This window comes from Platalea leucorodia (genome assembly GCF_965183815.1).
Source record: "Platalea leucorodia genome assembly, chromosome: 6".
Classification (NCBI taxonomy): domain Eukaryota; kingdom Metazoa; phylum Chordata; class Aves; order Pelecaniformes; family Threskiornithidae; genus Platalea; species Platalea leucorodia.
This window is the reverse complement of record NC_138828.1, coordinates 19,249,100-19,263,162: the sequence shown is the minus strand read 5'-3', so window position 1 is coordinate 19,263,162 and position 14,063 is coordinate 19,249,100. Positions and strand designations below refer to the sequence as shown.

Genomic DNA, 14,063 nt, shown 5'->3' with positions numbered 1-14,063 from the left:
TTTTAATTTCCACCCTGTGTAAGTTTTTTCTGCTTGTGTATGAGATCATCTCTGAAATGTTCAGCTTCCCTACATTGCTGCTCTGGGAACGATCCTCTTTCCTGAGCCTGCCTCCTCCACCCCACTGGTCTCCACTTCACAGTGGATACCTTGGTTGTGACTTGCCCCTTATTTTTTGGACCCCTTGCATTAGCTGCATGAGGAGTTGGGGATGCTGTGACGGTGATGATTCCTGTCAGGGTCACAGGTACCAAAACGCTGGTGCACAGCCCCATTGCTGGGGTGAAAGACAGCAAGCGCAGGTTTGGCTGCAGCCCAGAGGTGCAAAAAGGGCTGGGTAACAGCTGTTGCTTTGGTTTAAAATTACAGTAATGATGTGTTTGCTGGCTCTCTGGGCAGCGGCGCAGGGCCCAGTGCTGATGTGAATTCTCCTGTGCCCAGCAAGCGGTGCTGCTGCTCAGGCAGCGGGGATGTTTTGGGTGCTGGCTCTGCCACCGGGCTGGCTCGCATCCCCAGGGCCATCAGAGGTGGCGTTTGCATGGGGACAACTGGTGGGGATGGGGACTGGGAGGGTTTTTTTTCGGGTCCCTCCGGGAAAGCGAGGGGTGCCCCGCAGCTCTGGGATGAGCCCGGCCCGTGAGCAGGATGGCCGAGATGTGTCAAGGGTGGGATGAAACTGCTTCTTGCAGTTTGTGTGTGACCCTCTGTCCATCCTCAACCTTGTGCGAGCAGCGCTGGGGCGAGCGGCAGCATGGCACAGCTGGGGAAGGGGCCACTTGCCTTCGCCCCCCCTTGCAAAGGGGGTGGCGAGCGCTCGTCCTCCTCTTGTTTCATGCACGGAGAGAAAAACTGGGTTGATTTGGCTTTAGTTTGAGCGGGAGGGGTGTGTGCCTTGCAAACAGGGCATGCAGCACCCCGCTGCACCCTGTGCTAGAGGGGTAGCCAGCTGTGCCCCCCCTGCACGTGGGTCCCCTTCGCGTGCCTTCCCAGTGACGTGCTGTGGTTGCGCGCGTGTCCCTGCCAGCAACGCCCGAAATTTGCCTCCTGCTGGCTGGCTGCTCCCCAAAGGCTGGGGAGCCAGTGCCAGAGCTGGCTGCTGCCTGCCAGTCCTGCCGGGATGGCTTCCCACGGGACTGTCCCTCCCGGGCATCATGGGACACACACACACACACACACACTCAGCCCTTCACTGGGGAAACCTCCCGTCCCGCCACAGGGAGGGAGCTGCTCGTGTTGGCCCCATGCAGGGATGGGCCCAGCACCTGGCAGCATGTGTCTGCAAGGACAGGCAGGTTTTGGGGGACACTGGTGGCACTGGGCTGTCCCCATCAAGTGCTGTTCATCTGTGTGCGAGTGGGGTCACCCTGCTTGCCACCTGGAGGGGCTTGGTGGTGGGCAGTGCTTCACGGGGTGAAGTTTTGGATGGCCAGAGATAGCCTGGCCAAAAGATGCTCACTTTGAGGATTTTAAGGCATTTTCGTCAGCAGCACGTGTTTGGTTTTTGCGGCACTTGCCTGTGTGCAGTGAGCATCCGAGGGGAGTGCTCCCGCTCTCTGCTCTCGGGCAGGCAGGAAAAGCAGCTGGGAAGCTCGGCCACGGGCTCTGCCGTCGCTGGAGGTGTCCCTGCATCCTGTTTCAGGCTGATTGTGCAATGAAGTTGTAAGGGTCAGCTTGCCCAGTGGGTTAGGCAAGGATAAAAAACGCCCATGTCAATGTATGCATTTTTCTCATCCACCCACATGGCATTTTTTGTGCATTGGGGGTGGCCTTTAGAGCTGAACACAGTGATTTACCCAGGAATCAGCACTGGGATTTAAAGCAGATATTTTTGGTTGCATTTGGGTTTGTGAAAAGATGAGTCTGCTTCATCTTAAAAGAAAGGTTTCTTGTTTGTTTTTTTGTTCCTTCCAAGAAGAAAAAAAACCTCTCTTTTAATAAGTAGCCAGTGTGGCTGAAGCGGTGGGAGGCAGCAGTACCGAGCCCGGCTGCAGCAGCTGGACTTGGGGCGCCCATAGCATGCAAGCTGCATTTATTTAACCTCCTTATTTTTCTGGCTTTGGTAGGAGAAACAGAGAGACCCTCATGACCCACAGAGCACCCTTCCATCCAGGAGCAGCTTTCTTGGCAGCATGGCCAAGTGCCCTGGGCTTTCCATGGTGGGCTGAGCACCACAGCCAGCTGTAGGGCTTCTCCTTGGCCCCTGTTTGTCTTTAGCAAAATGGGAATATCTGCGGAAGAAACAATCCGATGGGATTGTCTCTCCTGCGCCCCGTGATGGATTTCTGTGACGGGAGCTGCTCCTCGCCAAGCGTGCGGTGAGGCCGGGAGAGTTTGATTGTGTTTCTCTGCCCGGTTCAAATGGGGAGGAAAAACCTCTGACGGAATTGCTGCTGCCGTCAGTCTGAACAAAAGAAATGTCTTAGCCGTGGGAAAACAGCCTCTGACCTCAGTGAAAGCCTAAAATATTACAAACCTTTCGAATGCTCTAAGGAAGTTTTTCTTCTAACTCCCTTTACTGCCATGTGCTTCAATGGCAAATAACTCCCACCCACCCACCCTACCCCCAGCGCAGCCGTGTCCTGGGAGTTTTGTGGTCCCCCCAGCACTGCCCCAAGGAGTCGGGCACCACAGGATGGCATGGAAAGCGCAAGCATTAGCACCCACCTGTACTGCAAGCCCCGAACTCCCTATGGAGACCTTAAAGCTGCAGAGTGAGCAAGTGGTTTGCAGTTCTCATTTTTCTGTCTTCACACCCTGACATACAAAGCTGCAAAGAGCTTGCGTTTTGTTTTGGCACAAGGCATCAGGTTTCTGAAAACAGGAGCTGAACCCGCAACTGGGGAGCGGAGGCAGCACCCATCCTCTCCTGTCCCAAACCTGATGCTGTTTTACCTGCAGAGCAAAAAGCAGGTTCGTTATAGTGCGAAAACTTTTAAAGCCTTCTTTTTCGAAAATAAAACAAGTGCCTGAGTGTTAAGGTACTTATTGCAACAGGCATGTACTTGTCTGTGTATATAAGGATACATACACAAGTGTTGTGCAACTCATGTCTGTACACAGTAACAAATAACGAGTGCAAGTGCAGCAGTTCCCTGCTGACAGACGCAGCGTGCTCTGCCTCTGCTGCAAATGGCAACTTTTTAAGCCCAAATGCAGATTTTTTGCAGGTTTGAGCAGGGTGTGCAGTGGCGGGGAGGTAGGCAGCCATTGCCAGCGCGATGCGGGAAGCAGCGTGCCTCCGTGCCATCCAGATGTCTGACTGTCCAGGGACACTGATTTGATTTTTGGCAGAGAGCTCGATTCCTGAGCTGGGTGTGCAGGTTGTGAGTGAGTACCTCTGCAATGAACCTGGGCTCTCTGCCTGCTCTCCTCCCAAAAAAAGGGGCCTTTTGGGGGTTTATTTGTTTTTTTTTCCTCCTGTTTCTGTCGTGCGCCTGTGTTTGAGGACTCTCACACATGGATGGAGGCAGCAGACTGGTGGTGGGACCAGTCCTGGTAACATATTCTAGCTGGTGCACAGTTTCTTCTTCCTGAAAAAAACAAAATGAGCAAAAAAACTGGAGGAAATATGATATACAGGTATTACTCAAACACGTGAAGACCTGGGTGGTGGCAAGCGCTGGGATTTGTGATAACGCTGTGACCTTGCCTGAGTGATTTGGTGGGTTTATATTCCCTAGAGTTCAGGCTACTTCAAAGTGCTCGTGTTACAGAGCTACTCGTGGCCCACATTTTGCCAGGTGTGTAAATAGAATTAATTTCCTTTATCTGGTTTCCTGCCTCAGAGAAAAAGGAAAATTATATGAAACGTTTAGTTGCAGAGGGCCAATATATAAAGGTTGTGTACTGATAACTGAGGTGGATACGCGGTGCATTTTAGGTGTTCTCCCCTCCTGCTTTTATTCTAAAATCAACTGCTTGAAAAAAAATAACAAGCCGTGTGCCCAGCTGATGTTGATTTGCATTTGGGTTGCTGTGAGAGGTAAGGGGGATGAGAGAGGGAGCCCTTATTCCTATGCTGTTGCTGATGCACCCTGTCCTTGCTTATGTGTTGGTTGACAGCCGCCTGAACATGGGGCCAACTGCATGAGATTGAACAAGGCTGAGTGCTGGGTCCTGCACTTGGGTCACAACAACCCCATGCAACGCTGCAGGCTGGGGGAGGAGTGGCTGGAGAGCTGCCTGGCAGAAAAGGACCTGGGGGTGCTGGTCAACAGCTGGCTGAAGATGAGCCAGCAGTGTGCCCAGGTGGCCAAGAGGGCCAATGGCATCCTGGCTTGTATCAGAAATAGTGTGGCCAGCAGGACCAGGGAGGTGATTGTCCCCCTGTACTTGGCACTGGTGAGGCCGCACCTTGAGTACTGTGTTCAGTTTTGGGCCCCTCACTACAAGGAGGACATGGAGGTGCTGGAGTGTGTCCAGAGGAGGGCAACAAAGGTGGTGAAGGGTCTGGAGCACAAGTCTTACGGGGAGCGGCTGAGGGAGCTGGGGGTGTTTGGTCTGGAGAAGAGGAGGCTGAGGGGTGACCTTATTGCTCTCTACAACTGCCTGAAAGGAGGTTGTAGCCAGGTGGGGGTCGGTCTCTTCTCCCAAGTAACAAGTGATAGGATGAGAGGAAACTGCCTCAAGCTGCACCAGGGGAGGTTTAGGTTGGATATTAGGAAAAACTTCTTCACCGAGAGGGTGGCAGGCATTGGACCAGGCTGCCCAGGGAAGTGGTTGAGTCTCCATCCCTGGAGGCATTTAAAAGACAGGTAGATGTGGTGCTCGAGGACATGGTATAGTGGTGAACATGGTAGTGATAGGTTAATGGTTGGACTTGATGATCTTAAGGGTCTCTTCCAACCTTAACGATTCTATGATTCTATGATCACTTCGCTCCCCAGTTCGTGGCCGTGGCATACACGCTCCTGTCCCTGACAGCACATGGGGACAGGTGGGAGCCGGGGCAAGCTCTGCCTCCAGTGCCCCCCATGCACATTTCGGAGGTGTGCTCCATGGCAGGGGTACCCCTTTCCCTGGCTGCAGCAGCACTTCGGCCTCTCCCCACCACGCTGAAAGTGTCCTTCTGGTTTTGTTTTCTTTACTTATTTTTGGCCCTGAGGTTTCCTTCCAGAATAGCTCCAGGGCGTGGAAATAGGACGGTGCAGCCCCGACCACAGCCTCGGCCCTGCAGTGGACCCGGGCAGGATGGGAGCACGCTGCTCTGCTCATTTACTGCCCTGCAAAAATAATAATTAAATTTGGACATAGGAGCCATGTCAGCCTGTGCCAGACAGGGACACTCTGACCATGAGGTCTCCACAGGCTTGGGCAATTACATCAAAACGGTACGCAGTGCCCTTGCCGGGCCATGCTGGGTGCAAGCCCACCCAGCTGCAGTGCAAAGCTGGTGCCAGCAGCTGGTGCAAACCCGACGGGACTGATGGCGGAGCTTGGGTGCAGCAGCAGCTGCCTGGGGGGTTTGTCATCATCTGCTGTGCGAGGACAGCGATGTGCCCATGCAGGGCTTGGGCAGCAGGCTGCCTGCCTAACCCCCAGCTCGCTTGCCAAAGCATGGAATGAGCAACACAGAAGCGCACTTGTACACGGTAAAAAAAAAAAAAAACCTGATGGGAGTGCAGAAGGGAAACCATTGCATTTGCACACGCGGGCTGCACGCCTGCCGCCTCGTCTCAACGTGCTCCCAAAAAATGGGTTTTTGCTGCTGTCAGCTGTTGGCACATCCCCCAGAGGGGAGGCGAGCTGTTCTGTGTTTTTTTTCCAGCTGTTTATCTACAAAGGTGAGATTGTTTTCATGAAGCTGTCAGATGCTGTGATCACTTTTAATAAGAGATACCAAATGCTGCTTTTGGGCAAATGGGTGACCTCTTCAAGCCATTCTGCCTTGGACAGCCGGAGTTCTTGCAAAAATATTAAGTGCTCCAACCCTGAGATGTGATGCTTTTTAAAATTTATTTTTTAGTATTATTATTTTAAATGGAAATGTTCTGGATGCATTTGACCAGCTTCCCTGCTGGTCTCCCTGCATGGTGCCGTGAGGTTGCTGCTGCTGGTGGCCTGCCCAGGCAGCACCCGCTCCCTGGCCCAGGAGCTAAACATAGGTGCTGGCCGCACAGGGCACTTCTGCACACGTTAATTATCCTGGTGCTTTTTAGGGATCTTGGGTGAAATACACATTTTTATAGTCAGTTTTCTTTTTTTAAGCAGCTTGGAGCAGCAGCCCTTTAATTACATTAAAAATCGCCTCCCACCAGCACTCTCTGTTCCCCAGCCCTGATGAAATTTAAGCTCAAAGCTGGGCGCGTGCTCGCTGCTCTCCTGCGCAGGGCAGCCCATGACGGCGTGGGGCAGCGGGAAGCAGGGCTGTCTCTGTCCTGTGCCCCCCACATCACCCCCCAGCAGGGCAGCCCCTCCACCTGCCCCAGCCCCGCGGGGCTGGGGGACGGCAGGTCCCTCATGATGCTGGTGTCTCTCTTCACCGGAGACTGCTGCGTTGGCATCAGAAAACTGCATGGCTTCTTTTTTTTTTTTCTTTTCTTTTTTTTTTTTTGTGTGCGTGTGTGGGTTTTCCTGGCCCGAGGCGCCAGCCGAAAGCCACGGCCAGCTCCAGGCCTCCCTTGTAATTACGGCTCCTCACAGTGACACAAGGGGCTTTGAAGCCCATGGGGCAGGCACAGCTGCGCCCTGCGGCCCTGGGGTTTGCACAGCAGGCACACGGCGCAGCTTGCTGCCAGGGCTGCTGGACCCCCGGGGGGCTGCAAGGGACCTCTCCCTCCCCAAAAGCATGCGACGTGCATGGTGTTTCATCAGCAGTTAGCAACTCCCCGCAATGTACCTGTTGATGTGGTGATGAGCAAGAAGACAAAATAACAACAACAAAAAAAGCTTTGTCTTTCTGGTCCTAACCTGGGAATTTGGTTAACTGGAAATCCTTTGCTTCCCAATCAAATTCAGGCTCAAACTGGGCTCCCCTGGATGTGGGTGAGGCTTTCAGCAAGCACAGCCCCCAGTTTTGAGCAGAAACATGAGCTTTCAGGTCTTCCACTGCAAAGCAGATTTTTCTGCCCTAAATAACCATAGTTCTATCACTGGCTAACCTGCACGTCATTGATCTGCTTGAAGGCATGCATTTTCCAGCCCCACCGTTCTCTCCTTGAGGGTTGTAGGGCTAAAGGCATCAGGTGGGATTGGCAATTCTCCTTGCTGCTGTGGAAAGCAAAGCTGCATTTGGTGAGGAGTCATTCCCCTGAACTGCTGCACCCCGGGCCCGTGCAGGAGTGGCAAGGGGCCTTTGCTGATGAGTGCGAGAAAAATCTGGGAAAGAGCGAGCAGAGGTGCACTGGAGAGCTGGGCGGCTGAAATCCCAGCAGGAAATGATAAATATAGGGAAAGGAGGAAGGATGTCCCTGCAGAGGTGGGTGCAGGGGGGCAGCCGCAGCACCTGCATGCCCCCATCCCCTGCCATCAGGCGCAGGGCAGGAGGAGTAGGCTCCCACCACTGGCCGTATCCTGCCACCAAGGTCCCCGCTGAGCTTTGGGTGGCCATACGGGTGGGTTTTTTGCAACTTTTTTTCCCCAGGCAGTTATTCTGCTTTGCTGGAGATGTGTACAGAGCTGCCAGATTTCAGCTGGGGAATACCTGATTTTGGAGACCGGGGGTCCAGGCTGGCCCTTGTGTGGGTCTATGTGGTTTGGGGGGGACGAGAAACAAAGCAGATGTGCATTTTGTAGCATCACTGTGGCAGAAATGGCTCTCAAAGGGGGACTGGTGACACCTGTATCTGAGTCCCCTTTTCTTTCCTTGCCCTTCCCAAGGCCCGTTTCACCTCTGCAGGCAGCCTGGAGAGGGACTTGTTTGGATTTAGCCTTTTTTTGTCTAATGGCTATGCCCAAGTGACTTGGAGCCGGGCCTTTGAGGTTGGTCTTTTTTGTCTTCTTGAAAAAACAGTGACAGAATTTCCCAAAAAGGGAGGTAGACACCCCCTGAGAACAGATTTCCCAATATTTATTTTAATTTAAATCCAGAGTGTTATTATACCCTCTGGTCTCCTGGCCATTCCTCTGAGGGCAGACCCTCAATTAAGCGGCGCGGTGCAAACCTCCCCGGGTTTGGCAGCGGTGCGGGGCGCTATGTTTGTGCACCAAATCTGCCGGCGTTGAAGTTTGGGGGTTTTCTGGTGCACGCTGGCGGGCTGGCGTCACTCCGGGCAGGGCGGCGACTGACTTGGGGGGGGGCAAAAATAGACCTTATATCCCGGCGGGGCAGCGGCAGGAGGAAATCTGTGCCGGCTGACTCCACGAGTAGCTGTCGGTGCTGCGGCAGGGTAAGCTTGCTGCTGTTTTTCCCAGCTGGGTTGTGCATTGCTGTCTGCTTTTTGCAGGGGGATGGGGGGCCTCAGCTTGCTGGAGGGGCTGGATGCTGCTTTTAGCCCTTTCCTGGATCTGTGGCTTCATGAAGCACTCAGGTGGAGGGCATGAGCATCCAGAGCCTTGCTGCATGGCCAGGGAAGCTAGCTTGTGGCCAGTTGTTCTCTAGCCTGAGTTAAATGAAGATGGGGAAACTTCAAGTGCAGGTGAATATAATAACAGCATCTGGCTGATGGTGGGTTTAGCCAGAGGAAGGGTAGGAAAAAGGAAGGTTAGTGGGCCTGACTGAGCCTAGGGGGATGCCGGGAGCATCCCTCCCTGGGGGGAGGCTGGGGCGCTGTGGGAAGGGTCGGGCATGCTCCTTGCTGGGGCTGGGATGGAGGAGGGCAGGCTGGGTTTTGGTGCTTAGAAGGTGCAGCTTGGACCTGCCCAGAGCCAAGTCTCCCCCCCAGATATGCCTATGGGAGGCTCCTTGCATCGGTGCCTTGCCACTGCTATTTTTGTCAATGGCAGACTGTAGAAGCTGATTATATTCATTTATTTGTTTGCTTATTTATTTTTCCTCAATGAGGTTGAACTCTCTGTGGTGTAATTCCCGGGGACATTGCTCCCTGGGCAGAGCGGGAGCAGGTTGCAGGGCTGTGGGAGGGCGGCCGCAGTGGGCAGCGCTCCCGCCAGCTGCTCCTGTCGCATCTCCGGTGGGGGCTGGTTTGTCCTGCTTGCTCACAGGCGATGGGGAAGCAGGAGAGGAAAGCTGACCCCATCGAGAGGGGGCTGGAGATCAGCCTTTCTTCTCCCCACTCACGCATGTGGACACAAACACCTGTATGGTTTGGGGTAGTGACGGTGCTTTCTAGCTGAAAAGCAAGCCCTCGCCGTGTTTCGCTGTTCCTAGAGAAAGCAGCCATGAGGACTGCCCTGGTCTTCGCCTGCCTGGTGGGGATGGCGTGCTCCTTCTCGGTGAGTGCCGGGCAGTGGGGGGACCCCCCGGCCTCACTGGGGCTGGTGTGGGGTGTGTGCCAACCCAGCCTTTCCCCCAGGTCAAGAGCTGGCTGCAGCGAGCCAAGTCAGATGACTCGGAAGAAAACGCGGTAGGGTCTCCCCCCACCCTGCGTGCCCAGCCCCACGCGGCGCTGGCCTTGAGGACAAGGACATTTCAGTCACTCCTGTACCCAAGCTCCCAGGCTGATGGGATTTAATGCCTTTTTCTCCCGGTAGGTGTTCAAGAACAGGCACCGGTATTACCTGTACAGATACGCCTACGTGCATCCCCCGCAGCGATGGTACCAGGTGGGTGCTTCAGAGGGTTTGCTGATGCTTCGCAGCCCACCAGATGTGGAGATATCGGCCCAAATGAGATGGGGGCACAGTCTGTGCCCTGTCTGCCACTGGCCTGCAGGGCTGGGCTGAGACCATCGCGCTCGTGACACCAATGGAGACCCGCCAGCCCGGCTACAGCTTGGTTTTCCCTCTCCTTAGGGCAGTGACTCATCGGAGGAAGAGGGGGATGGCTCGGAGGAGGAGGAGGAAGGGGGGGTGAGTACGGCAAACCAGCAGTCCGCAAAACAAATACGGGAATTTGGGAACTTTCTTTGGTTTTGTAGTCTCTGCTCATCAGCATTTGTGGCCACTGACCGCCTACAGCCTTGCACTCTGGATGCGACTGGATTTTCTACTCTGGGCTTTATTTTATTATTTTTTGTGTGTTTTTTCCTTTTTCTTCTTTTTTTAAAGAGGATGGGTGGGGGATGCACCAAACAATCCAGAGACAAACTTTCCAGGTTTCCATTTTCAGTGGCTCAGAAAGGAGCAGGATGGGCCAAAGGGCAGAAAAATGGAGGCTCACCCGCAAGGCAAAAGGTGGTTAGGGACTCCTCTTCCCCTTTCAGGGTGCGTTGCCCCCATAGTGCTGATAAAATTGCTTTGGAAAATACAGTTATGCTCTGCACGTGTGCACGTGGAGGGATGCTGTACTGGGAAATGCACGTTGGTACCAGCCCAGCCAGTAACGCTGCTCCTGGCTGCTGGGTCAATATGAGCTTAGGCGCCGCTGCATTTGTGAGAGTCGCCCAGGTCCAAAATTAAATGCCAGGGATTACAAAGGTCTCTTGTGGCTCACTGGGCTGCAAATGCTCAAAAATAATCCAGTCGTCTCAGGCACACAGGTGCTTTGAGACAGGGATCCGGCATGCTGGGAAACCTATGTGTCAGGTCCAATCACATCTCTTTTTTTTTTTTTTTTTTTAATTATTTTAATGATAATTTCAGGGGTCTTTTTTAACAGGAGTGTAAGCCTGGGCATCTGGTTTTAAAAATCCCTTTGGAAGTCCACCTGGGGCTGGGGTGCAGCATGGGGTGGCCCCCGTCCCCCAGCCCAGCGCCTCTGCCAGCCCCTCCCTGCAATTTGCCCCTTTCTGCCTGTTCTCTCCCCTGCCACTGTGATCACTAGGGATAACTTTGAGTAGTGGGATGAGACAGCCAAAGGGGGAATTTCATTCCCGAGGAAGAAATTAAGTGATGTGCAGGAATGCAGCTGCTGTTCGGGGCCGCCCCTTTCGTTTCAAGGGCACCAGAGCAGTGGCCGTTCCCAGGCAGGGATGCTGCGTACCTTCACTGGCAGGGGGTGGTCAGCAAGATAAATTGTGATGAAAGGCCCCGAGGTCAGTTATAGGTATGTAAGAGCACCCTTATACCAGCTGCTAGATGGGGGAGCATCGCTCCCATCTGCACAGCTGGCTGCACCATGCAATTTGGTAGCTCTTCCAGTGGAGAGGAAAACAGCCTGGGTTTTATCTGGCATCGGATGCACCCATATTTTAAGTGTCCGAGTTGGCCCAGAACACCGTGGTCTTGGCATGCGAGCAGCGGGCATTGCCCGGGGCAGGGATGGTAGCGACCCTGTGTCTTCCCCACCATGTTTGGGTTCATTTGCCGGTGGCAAGGTGCTCCTCCTCCCCCCAGGCTGGGGACAGGGTGAGCTGCCCCACCAGGTCCTCAGTGGTTGCTCCGGGCTCTGCTTGCATTTTGGTTATTCGTTGCCTTTTTTAGTGGTGCAGACTGCCGCGCACCCCGCTGAGAGACCCACTCCGCTGTGTGGTCTCTGGGACCAAGCAGGGCTGATGGCTTTTTGCTGGTGGGGTTCAGGCTCATGCCTGGCTTTGAGCCGTCTCTCTCTCACCAGCTATCTACACCTGGTGTGTAGTGTGTCCGCATGTAGTGCGCCTGTGGCTTGCTTTGTTTATTGGAAACTGGGAGAGGGAACTTCAAAAGCAAACCTTTAGATGCTTTGTAAAGCAAAATGTGTAGCTAGAATGGGAACACCCGACTCCAGCCACCACCACTTAATTGCATGGCTCGGGCTGCCCTGCTGCAGCTTCTCGATTTCAGCCTGGGGCGAGACCCGTGGGAAAGCAGGAAACTCGGAGCAGTGCCCAAAAGCTGTGGGGGGATGCTGCGTGCCCCGCTCGCTGCAGGGAGGGCTGTGCTCTGCTCCCACTGCTGACCACCTGCCCCGTCCTCTCCCTGTCCCTGCAGGAGCCATCCCATGCTGGCACCGAGGCAGCTGGCCACCCCGCCGGAGCAGCCCCTGGGGACGGCCAGGGTGGGCTGGGAAGAGATGTCGCATCCCCCCAGCAGGTGTGGTTTGGGGGGCTGGAGGGGAGCACCCGCGTGAGGGGTATGTTCACTGCATGCTCGCTTGCACCCACAGGATGTCTTGCACTCTTTTTCTGCCTGGGGGTCTGCTGCACAAGATGCCCACATCTGGGCCGAGCTCTGGGTATTAACCTGGTGGGAGGGTTGGAAGGGGCACACCAAAAAGACAGCCTTGCCATGCAAGGCACTGGGGGGGATGCTCAGCTGTGCCCACACCTGCCCCATGCCGTGCGGCACTGAAAAGCTGCAACCTCCCGACACCCGACTAATGCAGTGTTATTTTCCTCCCGCCAGGGCAAGGGCTGCCAAGGGCCCCTGAAGGGGGGCAGGAACAGTGCTGCTGGCAAGGGGGGTGACTCTGAAAATGAAGACAGTGACGAGAATGAGGAGGAGGAGGAGGAGGAGGAGGAAGAAGAAGTAGCCGAGAACGAGAATGGCATCAATGGCACAAGCACCAACACCACCGAGGGGGCAGATGGACCTCATGGCAATGGCACTGCAGCGGCTGAGGAGGGCACTGGCGCAGCAGAGGAGGAGGAGGAGGAAGAGGAGGAGGAGGAGGAGGAGGAGGAGGAGGAAACCGAAGCCACCACCGTCATCAGCACCACTGCCGAAGAGGGGCTGTCCCAGGCAACCACCATGGGAGATGGGGGACCCACGGACACCACCACAGCTGGGGAGCAGTGGGAGTACGAGGTGACAGCTGGGGGCCACGGCCGGGGGGACGAGGGCACCACCGATGGCAGCTATGGGGAGCAGGACGAGTATGCCCGTGGAGACAGCTACCGGGCCTACGAGGACGAGTATGGCTACTACAAGGGGCATGGCTACGACGTGTACGGCCAGGATTACTACTACAGCCAGTGAGCGGGCGGGGGGGCGGCCCCAGTGCTGCCCCTCGCCTGCCCCATCCCGCTCAGGAACGTGCATCCGAAGGCTCACTGCAGCTGCCACGCGCCAGAGGGGACACCGGGCGGCTTGCGGTGTGCACCAGCTCCGTCCCAGGCTTTTTTTGTATCTCACAAAGCGAAATGAAATAAAGCAACCGAACTGAGCTCGTTGGTGACAAAGGGTTTGCTGCCACATTTGCTGGAGTCAGCAGGGTGGCACGGTGCTTGGTGGGCTGAGGGTCTACATGTGCTCATGCTGCTCAGGGTTAAATCTCTCTATTCCAGCTCAGATGCGCAAAAAAGGAGGGAGGAACAGAAAGGCTAACTAGGAAAGTCTCTGTAGAGTCCCCTCCAAAAAGTGGAAGGGCATTTTTAAGGTCACTGCTGTGGGATTACTGCCATGTCTTATGCAGAGTTGATGTGAATTTGCAATATGCAGGCAACGGTAACTTTACCACGTCTTCCACTCCTTGGTAGCATGCCTCCCATGGCCTGACCACACACCAGGCAATATTAATAAAGCTAAAGACATTAATTTCTCTTTCTGTGCATCACTAGCTGTAGATGCACACCCCTGTAATGAGAGCTTTGCTTCTGCATTCCTGCACCAGGCATGTGGGTCCCACTGAGGCTGGGCACCTCGGACATGCATTTCGGACACCGGCACTGCAGCCCAAAATGGTCCACGTCTCTCCCTGCCACACAGCCTTGTCCCCAGGGCAAGGTAGGGCTGTCACAGTGACAGCGGTGCGTCCACTTGCCTCCTGCATCAGCGATGGGGATGCTCAGCTTGCGGTCCCCAGGATCCCTGCCCAGAGGCACCTTCCCACAGGACTGTGGCCCTGGCCAACTGGGCATCAGTGTCAGTGATGGGGAAGGACCAAATCCCACTGGGTTCCAGGCAGGTGCCCCCATTTGGGAAACGCGATGGCCCTCACATATGGGTTACGGCAGATACCACGCTGCCCTCGCACTCCCGGAAAGGAAACCTGTGTTCAGCTGCCGATATAGGTCCAACTGCAAAATGAGTTTCTATTTTCGCAGCAGCAAGCTCTGGCCGCTGTACAAAACCGCCTCCATGTGCCAGAGCTGGGCTGCAGCTGCCGGAGTGGCAGGGGGTGCTGCCTGCAGGGTCGGCACCCCCAGTAC

General features: G+C 55.0%; 1 protein-coding gene across 1 annotated transcript; it reads left to right on the top strand.

Moving 5' to 3' along the window:
- Positions 1-9,276: 9,276 nt before the first annotated feature.
- IBSP (integrin binding sialoprotein) lies at positions 9,277-12,891 on the top strand (the record flags this gene model as incomplete). The annotated part of the gene is made up of 6 exons (XM_082315328.1): positions 9,277-9,330; positions 9,411-9,461; positions 9,589-9,660; positions 9,850-9,906; positions 11,905-12,006; positions 12,319-12,891. The coding sequence occupies 6 exons, from the start codon at positions 9,277-9,279 to the stop codon at positions 12,889-12,891; spliced, it is 909 nt and encodes a 302-aa protein (XP_082171454.1).
- Between the last annotated feature and the right edge of the window lie 1,172 nt (positions 12,892-14,063).